Source organism: Nematolebias whitei, chromosome 13, assembly GCF_014905685.2.
Source record: "Nematolebias whitei isolate Nwh7 chromosome 13, NemWhi1, whole genome shotgun sequence".
Lineage (NCBI taxonomy): Eukaryota > Metazoa > Chordata > Actinopteri > Cyprinodontiformes > Rivulidae > Nematolebias > Nematolebias whitei.
Window position 1 is genome coordinate 28,911,715 of NC_056510.1, and position 17,997 is coordinate 28,929,711.

Sequence of the window (17,997 nt, forward strand, 5' to 3'; positions counted from 1 at the left end):
CCCCCCCCCCCACTCCACTTTGCCTCCTCTTTCCGTTGCGCTCTCCCATCCGCTTCCACCCACTAACTCGCCCCCACCCATCCAACCACTGCTTTCACTCACGCAATCACGCCCCCCCCCCACCCCACCTCCTCTTGCCCTCCCTCTCCATCGTCTCTCGGAGCAGATAAGCACAAAAGGCTTCTTGAAAATAAAACTCCCTCTCGCCGTCTTCCTCCGGTGCGCTCGTCGGCCCGCTCGACTCATTGACTTGCGTTTGTGCAGAAAGGTGCCTTTTTTTAGAGCGACCCCCGCGTTGCCCCAGCATTTGCTGCAAGTGCACATGAGCTACAGTGTGCATGCGCACCTATTGTCTGTGTGCGTCTCTACAGTCGTGTGTGTATGTGTGTTACTCACCCTCGCTCTCTGCCTGCCTAGTGGCGTGCTGGCAGTGCTCCAGCGTGCGCTCTCTGCGCTGGCTGTCTGCCAGCTCCCGTCCTGCTGCCGAGGCAGAGACGCACACCCCGCCGCCGCCCTCCTTCTCCTTCAGCTCCAGCTCCGAGAACCGCATCATCGCCCGCTGCGCAAACACACACAAAAATGCAGAGAGGACACATGAAAACACCATCTCTCCCCCCCACACACACATATTATATATAAAACTCTCAAAAGCTATAGAAGCATAAATTGCATCAGAAATCGCATTGTCTTTATGTAAAAGAAAAACGTCAAAGAAATCAAACCCATTTACACACAAACAAAAACAGACAGGACAAAAAGGAGGACAGATAAATCACAAGCATCAAGACACAGGTTAGACTAGTGCAGCCACTTGTGAGTCCATGCGCTCTGGGGCTTAAGTCCTGGCATCTCCCTTCCTGAAACATAAACATGGCTAGGAAACATATACATCTAAGCCCTGAGGCAGAGAGAAGAGAGAGAGAGAGGGAAATCAAAAAGGGAGGCAAAAAAGGAGTGTGCAGCGATACAGAATACAAAAAGGAGACAGAGCCTGTCAGAGATAAATGTGATAAGAAATGTAAAGAACTGACCTCCCAGATAGCTGCAGGTTGGCTTATATTACTCCCCTCTCGTGATAAGACTTCCATCTAAGCAATTAGAATGGGGGGGCTCAATATATCTGTCCAGCATTTCATCTTTTTTTTTTTATTAATTTGTTTCTCCACATCATTTTCTTACACATACACACAAAAAAAGCAGCCACAGTCCCGCAAAAATGACAGTCAAAATAAACTGCATTAAAACTCTCAAAGTCATTTCTGAAAGTAACAAAATAAAAAAAACAATCAGTTGTAATGTTTAAGTTTTTTTGTTTTTTTTTATCCAAACAGGCCTTATTCTATTTTAAATACTCTCAGAAATGCAGAGTTTGATAGCTTTGTTGCAGTTGTGATTTTTTTTATATTATTTTGGAAATGCATGACAGACAAAACCACACTTTCCCCCAAATGCATTCACAACATAACAGACATGTGCAACCAGTTAAGAAATCTGCCTCAGAGCCATGTGGATAATAAAACAGAGCCTCTTTGTGATTTCTAGCATTATACGTACGGAAAATCGCAGCGGTGACTAAAACAAGTGACTTGATCTGTGTGAATGGATGACAGTGTGTAATTTTGAATTTAAAGGGATCACGTGTTGCATTTTAGGATACGAGGTCCTTTAGACAACGGGGTGAGGATGATTATGACCTTGGACAGCAACCAGGTTGGGCCATCGAAGTGAGGACGGTAAGTGGGGGAGGATAGTGACTGGCACACATGCAGAAAACTTAAGAGGAACCCTCCAAAAAAGGGCAGCTGTTGGTTGTTAAAGCGCCCTGCAAGAAAGCACTGCCCCTAACCTGAGGGTTAAATGTAGCCAAAGGCGATCTGATCTGTGAGGCTGCCACAGTCATGCTCTGAAGCCACTGTATATGTTTCCAAAGCACAGTCAGCACAAACACATGCTTTTAGCCCGAAGGCAGTCCCACAAGGACGAGCACGTACAGACACACAAACATTCACAGAATGACCTTTACAATGGCTGCTCACTAATCAACATACAGACACGGCAGTTCGGTTTAACCTTTGAACCGACCATTCTGGAAAGAGGGCCGAAAATCAAGACAATGATATACTAAAAGGGGACAATCAAACCTACAGCCAGGACGGCAGCACGACAGCACTTATTCTTTTACTGAGTTGTAAATGCATGAGTTTCGTGCAGTTTCCACAGGCGGCAAGGGAATAAAGAGAGCAGCCCATCGAGGTTTACTCTGCGTGGTTACACGTGTTATCATTTTTAAAAGAAATAAAAAGGATGTGTGAAATGTCTGCCTACTGCCAAACTTAGCCCGGTACATAACGTGGTTTAAGAAGAGACATTTAATGTTTCTTAGACTTACCTGCAAAGCTCTCTGCTCGCGGCTCAGCTTGCTGGAGTCAGCGTACAGCTCTGTGGTGACACATTTAAAACGGTCGCCAACGTAGCCTGAGGAGTTAGCAATCCTTTTAGCCAAACTGGATCTACGAGAGTTTTTAGATGATGCGTGGCCACCCTCTTCTTCCTCCTCATCCCCCTCTCCGTGGGACTCCCCTAAATCAACAATACTGTCCTCTTTGTCAGTCTCCCTTTCACCGTGGTCCAACTCCTTCAGGACTCTAGCGTTGTGCTGCGCAAGTTGAGGCGCGCCGCCATCTTGGTCTCTTCTGTCCTTACCAGAGCTGCGCTCCCCTGAGGTGCGAGCACAACGCAAGGTGCTCTGGTCTTGATCTGCAGGGTCTGGGCTGAGGCTGTGCTCGTCTGAGCTTTCCTCTGCTTCAAAGACCTCCTCTGGAGAGGTCTGGGATGTGCTAGTTGTCACTGCAGAATAAGTTAGGTCCTGGAGAACCCTCGCTTTTTCAAAAGGAGCTTGTTGCTGTCCATCGACAGGTTTTAGAATAGGGTTCTGTTCAGAGTGGCTTGGATACGGTTGTTTTTTTGGTTCACAGTCAGTCTTTGTCAGATTTTGGTTAGTGTGACATTCATTTTGGTTAACCTTGTTGCTACCCTCGACAGAAGGCTGCTTGTGGACCGGTGGGGTAGACTCAATATCCGTGTCTGAGTGTACAAGGTCAATGCAGATGATCTTTTCTCTGGATGCTGCAGACAAAGAGAAGTTTTTGCTTTGATTGCCACCCTGTCCATCCTTGTCGTGCTTCATTTGGTTGCCTTCACCTGTCTCTTTCCCAGTATTGTTATCTCTGTGGCTCCCATATTCTTCGACAGCCCCCCGTGACTTCTCCTGTCCTCGGGGTTTCAGTGATGCATCTGCCCTTTCTGGCAGCTTGCTGTCAGGGTGCGTCTGCATCAGTGGATGGGCCATCTCTTGTGAGTTATAAGAGAGGTATTCTCCTGAACCAGTGGGGAGGTTGTGATAGGGTAAAGGGTGTTTTGCTGCCAAGTGTGTTGGGTAAAGACTGTTGTTGCCCAGCAGTACTGAGGGAGGGTAGACCGAGCCTTTCCCTGTAATGGGCACAGAGTGTACAGCCATGCTGTCAGGGATGGGGTACTGCAGATATCTATTGGCATAAGCCAAGCTGTGGTTCAGATAAGCTTCACTTTGAGGAAGATAAATGTGGGCAGTAGGATGTCCATTCTCCAAACACGGCCTCTTGTATGACGACACATCTGGAGCTGGTTCACCTCTTTTACCGACCTGGGAGGACTTCTCTGTTGCCTCTCTGTGATGCTCTGACTGGCTGGGGCTGTGTTTATTCCACTCCCCACTAGGTTTGGGAGAAAAAGCCCTGGGGCTCATCAGAGAAGAACCAGATGGTTGAGAAGAGGGAACGTTTTGACTAGGATCTCCAATCCTTGGACAAGAGGAGCTTCGTTGTTGAGGGAGAACCCTCTCCAAGCTCTTGTTTTTGATGACTGAGGGTGAGGAACCTTTGGCTTGTGAAATGCCCAGGTCTGTGTTAGATCTTGGAGAGGGGGGCAAGCCTGGTGCGTGCTGTGTGTGTGAGGGAGACGGACTTGGTACAATCCAGGACGAGTGTAAAGTGCTTATCATTTCTGGTCTCTCAGAGACCTTTGAAGAAGTGCTGCTGACTACAGAATGAGGATGAGAAGAGGGAGACAGAGACATGTTTTCTTTCAGAAGCTCTCGGCTGGGGGGAAGTCCATAACGTGGCCCAGATGTCATTGTGTCGATCTTAACAGGAAATCCATTGGCAGGAAGCCCAAAGTCCATTCTTCCAGACAGATCCAGGGGCTTCTCTGCCGAGTCTTTGGTTGCCTGGGGTTGGTGAGCAGGCCTCTCAAAATTAACTTTGGAAGGAGACCTGCTGCGTACTTTTTCCCCTGCAGCTCTGTGCTCTGAGGATGCATTTCTCTGTCTGGACTTGTGGGGGCTGGGCCGAGCAGGGGAGGGCTGTTCCGACGCCATGCTGCTGACTGAAAAAGAATGAGAAACGGATGGCGTAGAGGAAGATGATACAGACGCAGAAGACACGGAGGAGGTGGATGGTTGCCCTATCCTGGCAACTGGCCTTTGTAAATCCAGTGCTTTATCAGTGCGAGCAGGCGGAGGCGGGGGGAGGCGAGCAGTCACATGAGAAGAATCAGCAGGCAGACTGTTATTATTCTCAACACTGGTGCCACTAGTGCTGGTACTACTGGTGTTATTGTTGTTGCTTGTGCCCTTCCTAGAGGGAGGTCTGCTTGGTCTGCTGCTCCTGCTTGGAGACCGCTCTCGATCTATAGCTGCCTGATGGTGCTGAGGATGAGGAGAGGCTTGATGAAGCTGCTGTGCAAAGGGAGATGCAACACCAAGCCCTTTGTCTTGGCAGTGTACCAGCGATGTAGGGGCCACCGTGACTGCAGGAATCCTCATGGGAGGGGCCACCAGGGAAGAAGAAATTGGTGGGGGAGGATATGGAGGCATATAATAGAGCCTCTCAGCAGCAGAAACAGCTGCAGCAGAGGTAACATTGGGTCCCTGGGCTGCACACAAAGATGGGTAGGGCAGGTGTTGGGGGAGATAGGGGCTAGGCTGGCTGAGCAGTGAGGCTTTGTACATGTTTAGAGCTGCGTATTTGGACGTGTCCATAAAGGGAAACATGCTTGCTTCAGGGTAGGGGCTGAGCCATGGCATGCGGAGGTAGCTGCCACCAGCACCAGCCAAACCAAACTCTGAGGCCTTTTCTCCAGGTCCTACTCTGCGTTCAATGCCAAGACCCTCAGCTCCAGGAACCAGCACAGGCTTGTGAAGGCTCGGATGGGTACCCTTGTAAAGGCCCAGGTACCCATTTGCAGTCTTGCGACTATCTAGCAAGGAATCCGGCTTGTAAATGAGTTCTGGAAGAACATCCCTGTTATAAGAGAGCGGGAGGGTGGGGGTATCTCGGGTTTTCTCCGTTGGCAGTGCTCTAATTCCTGGATAAACAACCCCACCGTGGAGACGGAAACTGTCATGAATCAGAGTGCTCCGGTCCAGCCCCACTGCTGCCAGGGGCGTCAACCTTGCATCCACCTGCAGCAAAGTGAAAAATGTGTTTATTAGGACAGCAGTCAATCAAACATGTGCGCACAGCAGAGGTATATTTTCCCCTTGATACAACTGTAACTCGTATGACAAATGACTTGGACTTGCCATGGTTTGTGTGACGGGGTTTCCTTGTCTTAGTTCCAGGTTGATCTGTGCCTCAGCATCAACATCACGAACAGATGTTGCCCTGTGGAGATAAGCAAACAGTTAGCAGTTAGAGACTTGGCTCTGTCACATGCACATCACCACAGACATCCTGCTACATCCCTTCCATTAACATTTTGACAAAATTATCCCTTTTAAATCTATAAGTGACATTTTTTTAAATAAATACAGAGAGCTGGGTGTGTAATATGATAGTAAAGGGAATAAGCACAATAGCACTGTTTGCTGTGGTGCCCCCTGCCCCCCTCCTCCTAGCCCTCAATATGCACGCCTGACGCCTTGTGGACTAGACAAGCATGGTGGGGTCGGGTCTATTCAGTCACGTTCTTCGCACTCTGGTTTCTCTATGCCCTCTCTGACCCATGCTCCCAACTGGCTTGCCCAGCGGAGCGAAGGGAGATTATGCATCGCAGACCACTTCGGTGGGAGACTATTTACTGCCCGCCAACACAGAGCCACAGATCAACAATACCCTCACAGCAAAACACACTCAAAAGCAAAGCATGAGGAGAACAGAGACAGTTTGGAACATGTGTACGTATGATGAACCAAAAACTGAGCTAGCAAATGCATGACTTAAAAAACAGGTGAGGATTTGCATAAATAAGGGGTGAACATTAAACATATTTTAAGTGTAGAAGCGATAAACCTGTATTTCTATCCAGTTGGTGCAAACTAAAATAAAATGCCAAAATTTGCTCAAACTGCAATAAGAATTTTTTTTTTTATTAAAAAGAAATTTGAATATCTTCTACACAAATTACAGCTTCGTCAACAATTTTTACTATTTTTACCCTTAAATGTAAAAGCGATGCATCAGCTGATGCACCCTGATGTGAGCTAATGCAAGTACAGTAATAGACATAAAATATATATTTTTAAAAAATTACTGAAAGAAATGCTTTATTTTAGAAGGTAAAGATGGGATTTTTAAAAATGCATTTATAATGGGATTTGAATAGGGTCAGTTTTTACCCTACAGAACACTAGAGGGCAGTAATCTTACTGTGAGATTACAGGAGTCTTTAAAAACTAATTTGACGAAGTAAAAAGAATTTTGAAGGATTTTTATGCTTCGTAGATAACAGTCAAGTTATTGACAGCACCAAAAATAAATAATAAAAAAAAATAAAAACTAATGACTGTTCAAGTTTTTCCCCCATGATACATTCTAAGTGTTAATACCAGGATTTTATTTTTTACAGGAAGTGCTGTTAAAAAGAGTCAGCACAAGGTTGAAGTAAGAGGCTGCCACTTTATAATTTGCTTTAAATAGAAAAAAGGGAGGTTTGGCTTGACTCTTCGGCGCTAGGAACAGCAGAGAAGCTCGACTCCTCAATCATTGCAAAGAAGCGCCTCACTGCTGCGTCGCTGCCACGCCGCTTTTTATTGCTGTGACCTGGGGCACATTAATCAGCCTACTGAGAGCTCTCACACCCCACACCCACAGCCCACACGGCCTCTCTCCCTCCTGTCTCAACATTCCCATCCCCCCACACAGGGACCTCAGCTCCCGCAGCCAGTCCTGCTTCAACAACATTTGACAGAACTGAAACAGCGTGCGTGTGTTTGCGTGTATGTGTGCGTGTGGTGGTGAGGGGTAAGGGTCCAACCCATGTGTGCCTTTAAGCACAGACGATGTTGAGAAATCACATCTGTCCCATTTCCTGTACTGCGATGAGTATTGCATGCAGCCTCTCTGTCTGCATGAAGACAAACTGGAAGGATAAAAACCAAATCAACCAACAACTTACTAATACTTCTTCTTGATTTATGGTATTGAATATTTAAATTCTCACTTTACAGAATTAATGCAGCAGCTGGGACAGACATAAGAATAAAGTGAAGGCCTAGCGATCCCGAAGGAACACATTTTACCTGGTACTAAAGTTGTAAACTGAAATCATCTCATGATGTGAAATGACAACGTTATAGTTTCACTCTATGAGAAACTTTGTGCACGAAGTGCTCAGTGCGTTCTATAAATGACTCTCCGCTATTACCACATCAAGTTTTAGTATAATATATGTAAAGCTGAGTAGAACAAAGCTATTTCTGTGTTGACTAAAGTTGAAGAAGAAGAAAATCTTCATTGTATGTTCCCATACATTGTATGTTCCCATACAATGACGAAACTGGCTCTTTGGATTTAACCCATCACACCTGAGGTGCACCCAGGTGGAGCAGTGGGCAGCTATGTGTGTGCCCGGGGAGCAGTTAGGGATTAGGTGTCATGCTCAGAGACGCCACGACATGTGGGAATGGCGTGGAGTTGAACTTGCAACTTTCTGGTCCCAGGTCGGCTGCCCTACCTCTACCCCATCTCGGTCTCTAATCGGTTGACTAGCTGTGGCTGCCGTCCTAAATCAGAACCTGATCTGTTGTAGATGCACACTCAATGATTGTTTTCTCAGTTTTACACAAATTTGTTTAGAGGATATTTTGCTAACAGACAGGCAAGGTTAATGCATACATTTTAAGCAAAGATCTCACGCAATGTGCAGCGCTGATAATATGATTAGGGAGGACTCTCAGCTACTACCACACCACATTTTATTTCACTCAGTATTTGTAACACTGACTGAGTTATAGCCATTTTGTGTTGGCTCAGGTTGGTTAGCTGTGGCAGCCATCTTAAATCAGGTTTAATGCAACAGTTAATCAGTTATAGATGTACATCCAAAAATTACTTGTTTCATTAGTATCCATCCAGCTGCTTATGAGATATTTTGCTAACAGATATGTGCAAATGCAGACAAAATTTCCCTGCCTTCCTCCTTCCAGTTGTGGGCAATGGACCATTTTTCTCTTGAAGAACAATAATGAAAAGACTTCACAACCTGTGTGCTCAAAACAATCACAAGAGGCATCTGTATCATAACCAAGAGGTTGCATGGGTCAAAGGTCAGGAGAGAGCACCTGGTGGAATGCAGAAATTCACATTCCGGGTAAAACTAAAACATTAGCCTAACATTCCTGCAAATTTTAAATAAATGATTAATAGCTTAAGCGATTTTTAAGTATTTAGCAGAAAATATTAACCATCAATAACTGGAGTAAGAAAGAGGAGCTGCAGGACTTCAGGGTGTCCAATGTCCCACAGCGTCTTGTTAGATGTCAGTGAGTCTGCTGTTCAGGGACAAAACCTCCAACACAACATCACACCATAGAGACAGAAACATGTAGAAGGCTTCATGTGGACGCCCAGGCCTGCAGCTAAGAATAGTTTGGGCAACAAACAACTCCCGAGGGCCAACCAATCCGTCACACAGCAGCAAGAGGAGGAAGGCTGGGGGGGAAACGGGGAGGGGGGCTGCATTTAAGGAGCAGACTGCTGAGCACAGCTCCGACTCGCACAATTAAACAGAAAACCATCGGCTGCCTGGCGGAACTGGGTTCGGTATTTCGGTGTCGTTTCATGTTAAAGGTTGACGTGTAAACAAAGGAAACGAAAGGACTGCTTTTTACAAACTAAAAATTATTTTCTGCCTCTTTTCTTTTGTTTCCTGTTTCTACTTGACCTCGCCGTGACCCGTGGTGTGGAAACAAAAACAAACACTGGCTCGGCTTATCGTCTCCTCCTCAGCGGAGGCCTCTTTTCCCCCTGTGTGTGCACGGTGCGGTGTCACCATTCTGGAGCGTCACCTTCTTCTCTGCACGCTGATTAATGACCAAGTGACGCACATGCAAAGTGAAAAGAACTGTTGAGCGCTGCCTTTATCGTATCTCTGCTGTTCGAAAGTTCGATAAAGGCTCAGGGTAAACAGTGGCAGAGTTTAAAACATCTCACCCCTTTATAGGTCAGTAAATTATTTGTGTGCATTTTGCACAATATTGAACGTCAAGGACATCTCCACAAAACGTCCATCTCTACTAACTCAATGGTTTTGAGTTTGCATACCCCTCTTGAAATCTGAAATGGTTTTTCCTGCCAACAAACATGAAATTATTATGAGTGGCGACGATTTCAAGACCTCCCAACCATCAAAGTGTCAACAACTGACCAAAACCGTGAATCTCTGATGAAACTAGGAGAAACATGACAAATACCACTCAGTTACGTGTTAATTTGTATAATTTGTACACTTAAATAATCCAAGTGCTTAAATTTAAGACTAAAAGCAAAACTTTTCTGTGACAGTATTGACGACCCCCTCCCCCCCCGAGACCTCGCCTTTGCCACCCTAAGAAAAACCCTCAAGTTGTGCCACTGGCGGGAACATAATGTAGGTCTGACTGTACGTCGGCTCCAAGCGCCCTCCTGCTTTTTGTCCTTGGAGCTTTGCCAGGCTCTCTGAAGCACAGAGCTCCTATCAGCTCTAAAAAAAAAAGCGCTGTGACGCAGGATAATCTCCGCAGCGATGAGGGTGGGGTGAGGATAAACATGGATTAGACACACGCACACAGTGAACGTGTGCCCAAACATAAAAAAAAGGGCATTTTGCACATGCTGCAGGTGAACAAAACGGAAATGAGTGGGAACAAATCTGAGAATTCACAAGGAGCAGGAGTGCGGCCTCGCTGCAAACTATTCTGCCTCAGGCCACACTCTCAGCAACACCAGCATCACAATGAGGAAGGGGGGGGGGGGGGGAGTGCAGTGTTAATTGTTATCGATTATCGGGCCGGCGCGTGCCAAATAGTCCAACTGATCTTTACAATGAAGATCTTGTGAAAAGTTGACAAGCTGTTTCTCATTTTTTAAGATTTATCACAAAGAAGGAGAGATGGAGGGCGATCATGGCGGCTGTCACATTATCAGAGCTGTAAACAAGGGGCCCCTGCATCCTCCCGACCCGCTACACAGCCGCATGCAAGTCGGTGCACGGTTCAACAACAGGCACATTGTGAGCACCCCCACCACTACCACTACCACCACCCTTGTGGATGTCACTGGGGCCCGGGTGGTGGCCGCTGAACTGGTTCTATTCATCCCGCGCCAAATGGGGACTAAATGGCTCTTTATGCCACCAAAGGACCCAATTGTAACGGAGATGCACGCGTTTACTGGATGGAGCCTATTTTCACTTTTTTTTATGCTGTCATAGCTTTTGTCTTATACTTGGACAATAAAAAAAAGTCTTGAATAAAGAAATATTTTGGCTATTTTAAACTTGGATTTGCTGGCAAAGTTATGAAAAATAGGTACTATAGGCTAAAAAAAAAAACCTCATGATGTAAAAAAAAAAAAATCTGCACAATTTATATTTCTCATATTGTTTGTTAATGTATTCATAAACTAAACATTTGTAGGTTTAACTTGCCCAATTTTTCTTATTTTTTTTCCAAGTTGGTGCATAGGCTCAGTTTAAGTTGCTAACAATTTTAACTGACGTAAGCATCACAGACTGAAAAAAAAATTCAAGTTATAAATATTTTAGGAATTAGACTAAGAAAAACATTAAACTTATTAGTTTTACAGAAGTGTTTGAACGCCAAGTATCTTTACGACTCTCCACCTACATGCTTGGATTTTTGTTTATAAATCATTGCTTTATAATCATTTAAGCTACAATATGTAATTTAAAAGTGACAAAGTGATTTTATTAAAAAAAAGCTTTGAACGTTAGCATTTGCTATCAAATTGTGAATTTTGGGGTTGTTTTAAGATGTGTTCAGTAAATATGAAGTAAAGGGCCCTGCATTGGAGAACGTTAGAACATATTTACATCTGAGGACGTAGTTTGGGCACGGCTGCAAATTATTAATGAAAACAGACTAATATGATGGGATAAAGTGACTATCTGAATGAGTCAGGACTATATAAAACATTTATATAAAACAATGCATGATTTAAACTGTATTTTAAATCATTTTGGGGGAATAAAGGTTTAGTCTCAAATGTACAGTTCAGATGGAAAACAGATTTTTCTTGGTGAATTGTTAAGGTACGACACTTCGCTGCAGGTAGACGTTTATTCCATGAACGCCCTTCAGTCTAAACTCAAAATCTTCAGGAGCTCTGATGGCCAAGCTAACAGGCACAGCACGCTTCATATTCAGACTAGCCTTTAGCTCATCAGTCCTGCTGCTCCTATGAAACATTCAGAAGCTCCAAGTTTATTCTTTCAAGCTTTTCCACAGAACTCCTTTTCAAAATGAGCCTAAAGTGAAAATGCTTTAACAATTAAAGCTTTGTTTTTGTTTTGAACCACACTTTATGACATGAAGACTTTATGATGAGCCCTATATGCAAAAAGACTCGTATATTATTGAGCCGTGTGCTGTATTAACATCGGAGCTATAAGGAACCCAGACACGTCCATGCACACAGAAGATAATACATTCTAGCTTTGAAAGCCAGGCGGTGCAATAAAACTGCTCTCCTTTCAGCCCCCCTTCACTTCATCCCCCCATCCCCTGCTGCGCTGCCAAAAAAAATCCATGGGGTTTCGTCAGAGATGCCCGAGGCACCGACGTCTAAAAACAAACCAGGAGCCTTGATCAAGACCGTGCCTGCACAGGCGCAGGGATGGAGGAAGAGGAGGAAGGGGTGAGGAGGTGCGTCATCAGAGCTCTGCTGCTAAATCAATCTTTCCCTACAGGCCACGATGAGGTCAGGGGCTGATCTTAGGGAGATCTGTTTGGATCCTCAATAAAACCACCCGAATGCTGCATTTGCGTCCAGTTTGGAAACTTTAAAAATGTCTATTCGTGGCGCCGTGCACGCAGAAACATCAGTTTTAATGTGTCACGCACTGCGTTAGAGGCGAATAATGCGATCAGGTCCGTCCTTTCCTGAGGCAGCGCCGAGGGGGGAGGAGTGGAGGTGGTGGGGGGGGTTGACTGATCTCTGCGGGGAAGTGACCCGTGCGCTCCAGACCTCATCGAAACAAAAAGCTTTGTGGAGCGCTGAGGGAGGGAGGGGGAGGGAGGAGGGCGGCTCTCCTGTTTCATGGCGAGGTCCCGGGAGGCCAGCGCGCGGAGCGCAGCTTCAATCAAACCGTGACGTCTCCTCCGGGAGCAGCAGCGCACGCAGCGCCTGGAAAACCGATCTCTCCGCGGCTTTCTGTCGCGCCCCAGCTTTTTGTTCACACGCAGCGAGAGAGAAAGCGAGGGAGGGAGAGAGGGAGAGAGAGAGAGGAGCTCAGCGCAGCGCCGGCAGCGATCAGACTTGTTTTATTTCCAAGCATGAGTGAGAGCGCGAGTGAAAAAAGCTCAGCTACAATAAAACAACCCTCCTGACTCCGTCTGGATATAAAACAAAACACCAGCAATCCTTTCAACCCATTTCCTCACCTATTTCTCCCCTCCTCCTCCTCCTCCTCCTGCTCCTCTCGAACACATTATTAGGTTTGATAAGCAAACGTCGTCCCGTGATTGTAATGACATGCTCTCTCCGTGCGTAATTTTCTCCGCGTGGTTCCCTATTGATCCCAGATTAGGAAAAGGGGCCAAACAGAACGGTAATGGGCTTAAAATGGAGGCGGTGTGGTTGTTCCTATTCTTCTGAACGCAGTGGGTCCCCCCGGCTCCCCGCGGAGGTCCACGCAGACACCACCACTGGCACACATCACTCAACATGACAATAAGCTCCTGGGGCTGAGACGGAGGCGCACTTTCACTTTGGGCCATGCGCAAACTAAATATTTGCCACAGGCTGCTGTAAAGTTTGCGTTCAACATGTCAGTTATCATTTTCAGACACTGACGGGCACATTTATCCTCATTTATCTCAACTTAAAAGGTACTCCTTACTAATTATGGAATCAATTATAAAACAGGTTTTCTGTTTGAAAAGGTTTACTCATGAAATACCGACATGCAACGTGGTTTATCTGCAAACTCAACAAAGTTGAACATAAACAGCAAAACTGTCAGACTTCCTCCCAAATGGCTCTTCCGTGCACGTCGCCACGGTTCTTGTTTTTGTAGGTAAACAAAAGCGCATGGTAGCCACTTGGCAGCCATCAGTGAGTAAATGAATTGTGTTGGTATGGACTTCAGTTACCATCCCACCAAATGTGAGCTCAATATGTGTAAACTTTAACCAGATACAGCCTTTTTGTGTTGAGTTCGCTGTGGCGGCTAACTTGAATTAAGCGGAAAATGCGCACTTTTCCGAGAGTTTTATTAAAATCCCTCCAGTGGGATTGGAGATATTTTGCTAACAGACAACCGTGGCGCCTTTGGCAGCGAGAGATAAAACACCCTGCCTGTTCTCGGAGCCCTCCCCATCTGTGCGCTAACACCTGGAAAACAGATCACGCTGCCTTCACAGCGCACAGTGGAAAAATGATGCGCAAAAGAGTCCGACGGGGCGCACTAAAAATAAACTCGGCCCACACAAAATGTGAAGCGCTTACAGGCTCCGGGCTTCCACAGCAGGCAGCAACACCGTCTATTAATGACACAAACTTGTCTTCTTTCTTTAGTGAAGGATGGGGTGAGAACATTACGACAGAATAAAAATTGTGCGTACATATTACGCACAATCCTTATATTTCTATGCAAATTAAACTTAAATGCGTGGAGCACAGATGTTGTATGTAAATATGTTGTTGTCCAGATCACAGAGAGTTTTTATGGTGCACAACAATCAAGTCCTAACTTCAGATGCAGGCGCCGTGCACCTCCCCGTGCCAATTAAACCCGCAGCTTATTCTAAACACAACAAAGACTCTCATTCTGCATCAAAGCCCACTAAAGTAGCCCCCCACCCCCACCAGTTAATCCCCTCTCCGCGCCTCTCAAAACGTCCCAACTCGATCCTCCAATCTGTTCGCGCAATCAGCCCAGAAGACGTTTTTGTTGTTGTTGTTGTTTGTTTTGCTCGGACTCGGGTAGCTGCGTCCCTCCCGCTATAACCCCGTCAATGAGCTGGAGCCGGACAAAATGAGCCACATCGATCGTCCTGAGAGCCCCCACCACCCCTCCTCTCCCCACTACCACTAATTAGTGCTCGACACGGCAGGAGCTGCACTCCTGCGCGCGAGAAAGAAAAAAAAACGTAAATAGGATTTGGGCTGCACGCTCTGCCTTTTTTGCTTATCTCGACGCGCAATCGGTGTAGCCCGCAGAGACTCGTTCTGACTCGAGTCTGGAGCGGATCCAGCGCGTCTTGCAGAACCGACCCACTTCAATTAAAGGCCAACTTTACAGGATGTGGCTGCTGTCAGCAGCGACCGCTTAATGTGTGTGTGCGGGGGAGATTAGGTATGAAAAGCTGTTTGAAACACGCAACTCTTATATCTTTGGAGGACATTATTGTGACGGTTAGATTTAAAAAAAACAAAACAAAAAAAAACGCTGTTTAGGAAGTACCCGAGGGCGCAACGAGCGCGCGGAGGAGCTCCGCTGGAGAGCCCGTAACCAAACCGCGGGGCAGCATGGTAATCCTCTGTGCGCATTGACTCGTGGCAGAGTGATTGCGTGCTGGGGGGAGGGGGGTGAGAAGGAAAAAAAAGAGGGGGGGGGGGGGGGGTCGCTGTAAAGCAAAGTCAAACCTGAGAACACCTGCGCGAGACACAGACAGGCAGCAAGAGGATGGCACGGAGCCAGCGCGGTTTCCAACCAAAGGTGCAGTCCCGTGTACACCCCCCCCCCCCTTTCACCCCCGCAGCTCTGGTGACTGATTTACCCTGTCTAAACAATGCCCACCCTCACCCCACGCACACGCAGAGGGGGTGGGGAATGCCCTCGAACTGAACTGAACCGCGGAGTGTCAGCGGAGCTTCGCCTCTTAAGGGGCGAGGCTGGATTCCGAAGCCTCGTTTTAGCGCAGAAGCTCCCGTGTGCGCGCACGTACACGCGTGCATACACACACATTCTTCTTTCCCCGAGTCTCGTAGCCCCACACTCACACACACACAGAGAGAGCGAGAGAGGGAGAGAGAGCAGGGTGCGAAAAGCCCGAGGACGGCGTCACTTTCAAGTTCACTAATCTGCAGGACGTCCTTCTCACCTCAGTCCGGTCCGACCCGGACAGCTGTTCCAAAACATTGAAAAAAAATGGACGGGGAGGGGGGGGGGGGCAAAGTGGCGGTGGGATCTTTGTGTTTGCCTGTGTACGCGCGCGTGCGTGTTGTTTATCAACCACATGCCACTGCCCCGCCGAAACGCACAAAGACCACCCTATGCGCTATTCTTAGAAGAAGCCGACCCTCTCCACCAGCGCGTCTCTGCGCACACCACACCGTCACGATCACCTCCCAGGAAGACTGGATAAAAAAATATCTCGCACACGCGCGCACGCAGCATGGAAACACTGGGTCATTTAAAACAGCGTTCCGTTATGGGAACCATTAGAGCGGGCAGGGGGACTTCACGCGACACATGTTGATAAAGACTGATTTGTCACTAAAGTCTCACCTGGTTAATATGGTGGAAGTTGCTCCGGACGCCTCCCTTCCTCCTTGTTTTCCTCCAAGTTTAATAACAGGGAGGGCAGGGAACTACGTAGACTGGCCCGGTTCCGTCCTGTCTCTACTGGAGACAACACGATCCAAAAAAAAAAAGTGTCTAACAGGTTATCCACTTGTCAGGAAGCCGAACTAATCAAACTAATAAAACCATCGGGTCTGGATTTAGTTTACAGGAAACTCTCATCCATTATTCTGGATTTAAATCGGACTTTTATTGGAAGCTACAAAATGTCATTCGGGCTTCCGCGGAGCAAAAACAAACAAAAAAACAACAAAAAAAGGACAAAGAAATCCAGAAAGAACAGGTTCCGGAGCACGGCGCCGCGCGGGCTCCGGGAGGACACAGGTGGAGAATTAATTCAGCTCCGTACCTCGCAGCAGCGCCATGTTGGCTCAGCGGAGCACGCGCCGTCCTCGCGCAGAGAAGAGAGAAAAAAAAGCCCCTTTCTCCGCGTCCTCTCCGACTCGGAGGAATCCTGGAGCTCCCGCTGAAGCTTTAAAACGTCTTCCAGTTCGTTCGGTACCCGTCCCGCTTCTTGAACCGAACCGTTGGAGGCGGAGAGAGTCCGAGCGAGCAGAACCGGAGCCGGACCGACGGGGAGTGCCGCACAGAATGGATGAACGCTGCCGACACCGCGCGACTCGCTCCACTCCCACTCGCGCAGACTCTACCCAGAAGGCCAGTCGGGAGACCGCAATTACCATAAGCCTCGAGCGCACGGGGCTGCGCGCGCACGCACACACACACACGGAGCCACGCGGAGGAGCGCACACACACGGGAGCTCCGCTGAAGCTCCGAAAGAGGAATAAACGAGAGATCAGGCAGAAAATAGAACACGCTGCTCGTGGGAGCGTTCAACACGAAAACACGCGGGGAAATCAGAGCACGTGACGAATTAAAAATCATTTCACGTAAAGTTCAGTTTAGTTTTTTTTTTATGTGTGTGTAAAATCATTTTTTGAGAGAAGCTAACTAAAGTAGAACACATTTTTTAAGTTCTTATTCCAGGTTCTCTACTTTTTGTTTTTATGGCCTGCAGCGTAAAGCTGAATGTGTTAGCGTGTTCGAGTCCAGTGCCTGTCTGTTAGCAAAATATCTCACGAACCACTGATCGGATTTTGATGGATTTCTCCAAAAGTAATTATTGGATATTCATCTACAGCTCATTAACTTCTGGATCCGCCTGATTCAAGTGCCAGCACTCATCAAGCTTGGAAAACACGAAAATGATCACAACTCAGTCAATTTTACAGATACAGAGCTAAACTTTTGTGTGGTAGTAGCTGAGGGTCATCCCCAAGTGCTAACTATCAGATCATGTGAGATATTTGCTTACCATTAACTACTGGAGTCAACCATGTCTGTTAGCAAAATATTTCATAAACCACTGGTTGGATTTAAATGGAACTCTCAGAAAGTAATCATTGGATAGACTTCTACAAATGATTAACTTTTTGAGTCAATCCAAGTCAAGATGGCCACCAAATCTAACCGACCTTGACTGACACATAAAGAGCTATAACTCAGGCCACGCTACAGATATTGAGCTCAAATTTGGTGTGGTATTAGCTAAGAGTGATCCACAGCACGTGACTCTGAGAACTGTGTTGAATCATTTTCAAGGTTGGACTAAAACAGCTATAACACTGTCACTTCCCAACTGCAGAAGATCTTAGGTTATAACTCTGGCATAAAGGGCAGCGAGCGATATGCATTTCTTCTTCAAGTTGATTTCAGGTGACCTGCTCTTTCCTTTCAAGCCTACACATTAGATATTTTGGTGAAACGAGAGAGAGAGAGAGAGAGAGTGGGGGATGGAGGGGGAGGCAGCTCAAGGCTGGGGCACATCTGTTAAGGCTCCCATGTCAAGTAAAGGAGGAGGAGGCTATGAATATCGAGCCTGAGGTGTGTGTGTGTGTGTGTGTGTGTGTGTGTGTGTGTGTGTGTGTGTG

At 46.8% G+C, this 17,997-nt stretch overlaps 1 protein-coding gene across 1 annotated transcript in view; it reads right to left on the bottom strand.

Annotated features, from left to right (window-relative positions):
• The window catches only part of bcor (BCL6 corepressor), a 24,689-nt gene extending 19,018 nt beyond the window's left edge, over positions 1-5,671 (bottom strand). Inside the window, exons 1-3 of the mRNA XM_037687048.1 lie at positions 5,621-5,671; positions 2,390-5,500; positions 397-559 (exon numbers count right to left, since the gene is read on the bottom strand). Coding sequence (XP_037542976.1) covers positions 397-559; positions 2,390-5,500; positions 5,621-5,623 — 3,277 coding nt within the window. The 5' untranslated portion in view covers positions 5,624-5,671. The remainder of the gene's footprint in view (positions 1-396; positions 560-2,389; positions 5,501-5,620) is intronic.
• Between the last annotated feature and the right edge of the window lie 12,326 nt (positions 5,672-17,997).